The sequence below is a fragment of the Ostreococcus tauri genome, assembly GCF_000214015.3.
Source record: "Ostreococcus tauri WGS project CAID00000000 data, contig chromosome 07, whole genome shotgun sequence".
NCBI classification, from domain to species: Eukaryota; Viridiplantae; Chlorophyta; class Mamiellophyceae; order Mamiellales; family Bathycoccaceae; genus Ostreococcus; species Ostreococcus tauri.
Genome location: NC_014432.2, coordinates 184,209 through 186,206, shown reverse-complemented (window position 1 = coordinate 186,206; position 1,998 = coordinate 184,209). Strand labels below are relative to the sequence as shown.

The window sequence follows — 1,998 nt, the reverse complement described above, 5'->3', positions numbered from 1 at the left end:
GGGCGGCTTCGACGACGGCGAGGGGACGCGCGCGCGCCGGCGCGGATGATTGGTGCGAGGCGCGAGGGGCGGGCGCGGGTGGGGACGTTCGCGACGTACGACGATCTCTCGCCCGTGAGCGAGCCGGGGCGGACGATCGGTGAGGTCTTACGCGATATCGGCGGCGATGGGAGCGAGGGCGCCTGGGAAGATCGGCTGAGAGCGATGGCACTCGCGAACCGTCTCGTCGCGCACCATTCGGACGTCGTCGCCGCGAGTCTGCGGCCGTTCGTCCTCGCCGTGGCGTCGTGTCTAGCCTCGCTGCGTTCGAGCGTGTGTAAGGCGGCGATTGGGCTCGTCAAGACTTTGGCGTGTCATTTGAAGGGACGTTTAGACGGCGAGCTGAGTGTGGTGCTCCCAGGTATCCTGAAGCGCTCGGCGGAATCCACGTTCCTGACAGTCGAGGCCGATGAGGCGTTGCTGCTGCTCGTCGACGCGGCGTCACCGCGCGCGCTCATCGCAACGTTATCGAATCACGTCAGCGAGCGAAGACTTCAATCGAAGATTGCGATGGCGCTCGCGTTTTGCGTGGAGCGCCGCGGCGAAGAGAAATCGCTCTTCAGAGGCAGAGCCGGGAGATCGAGCCTCGAAACCGCGCTCGCGACGATGAATGAGTGCATACGAACGGGTAATCCGGACGCGAGAGCGCACGTAAAACGATGCTTATCGACCATGTTCGACGTGTTGGGCGCAGAAGAAATGTTCGAGCCGTTGCGACGGTACGAGGAACTTAGCGTCATGGAGCAGTCTTTAGAATATTACCAATCTTCGTAGGGACACGACGCACCGACGTCGCGTCAATCGCGATACTTCGCGAAAATAATAATCTCGCAGCGGAAAACTAATTTAGGAATCAGTCTGCCTTGCCCGCCTCGTTTTCTTCCGTGCGGTATTGCTCGCGCCACGCGTCGCCCTTGTTATTCTTCGGCACGCCCATCTCGACGTTGGTCGAGGACAAGTTAAGCTTGCTGCCGAGCGCCTTGTCGTCATACTTGGTCACGTCGACGTCGTAGTTTTCGACCGTCATGCTGTCCTTGAGTGTCTCCGTCACCGGCTTGGACAGGAGACCATCCTTGCCCTTTGTGTCGGCTTCAGCTTCAAACTCCTTCGTCTTGTTGTTCGCCATGCCGAGCGCCGCCGCGGCGAGCTCAGCCCTCAGGCGTTCGCGCGCAGCCTTTTCTTCCGGCGTTTCCTTCTCGCGCTCAGCCTTTTGGCGCGCGATGTCGGCCATCTGCTGCCCGAGCGGAGAGTTTGGATCGACCTCTTTCGAGATGGCGCTCAGGCGCTCCGTCGCGTTCTTCCCACGAGAATCCTCTCCGAACCCTCCGTACACCCGTCCTTCGGCTTGCAAGATCTTCATCACGTTCTCCGGCGACTTCTCGCCCAAGCGCGCGATGTCCTGCGCCTTTGGCCAGAACGACTTCGCGCCGAGCGCGAGCACGAGCCAAGAGATCCCCTCGACGCTCCCGAGCAGCGTCCCCGGCAGACCGTGTCCCGTGAGCGTCTTGCACACGAGCGAGAGCCCAACCACGGGCACCGACGCCGCGGTCGCGACCGCGGGGATCTTATACGTGATCTCGTCGTACTTTTGCATAATCTTTTCCGGCGTGAAATCATCGCTTCCAGCCCTGGTGACGATCCCGCGCGCCCGCGACGGCGTCACCGCGCGCACCGACCGCGCATCGACGCGACGCGCGCGACCGGTCGTCGGCGCGCCCTTACACGACGCGCGCGCGAGCATTTCGAGCGATCGACGCGTCGAAGAGTACGGATACGATCGACGATGTGGATAATCCAGGTACCGAAAATGAAACAAACCACCACCATCGTCGAAAGGCGCGGTGGACCCACGCGCACCGGTCGCGCCTTTCGATTCCAAAGGCGCTCGAAAGGCGCGACCGGTGGTCGAATCGGCGCGGACGACGACGCGCGCGCGCCCGCGCGACGCGCGCGCGACCG

The 1,998-nt window shown here is 62.7% G+C and overlaps 2 protein-coding genes across 2 annotated transcripts; one reads left to right on the top strand and one right to left on the bottom strand.

Annotated features, from left to right (window-relative positions):
- Nucleotides 1-45: 45 nt before the first annotated feature.
- Nucleotides 46-813, top strand: OT_ostta07g01300 (Armadillo-like helical; the record flags this gene model as incomplete). The annotated part of the gene is made up of 1 exon (XM_022983753.1): nucleotides 46-813. One exon carries the CDS (start codon nucleotides 46-48, stop codon nucleotides 811-813), a length of 768 nt encoding a protein of 255 aa, XP_022839386.1.
- Nucleotides 814-892: 79 nt separating this feature from the next.
- OT_ostta07g01290 (unnamed product) lies at nucleotides 893-1,780 on the bottom strand (the record flags this gene model as incomplete). The annotated part of the gene is made up of 1 exon (XM_022983752.1): nucleotides 893-1,780. One exon carries the CDS (start codon nucleotides 1,778-1,780, stop codon nucleotides 893-895), a length of 888 nt encoding a protein of 295 aa, XP_022839385.1.
- Between the last annotated feature and the right edge of the window lie 218 nt (nucleotides 1,781-1,998).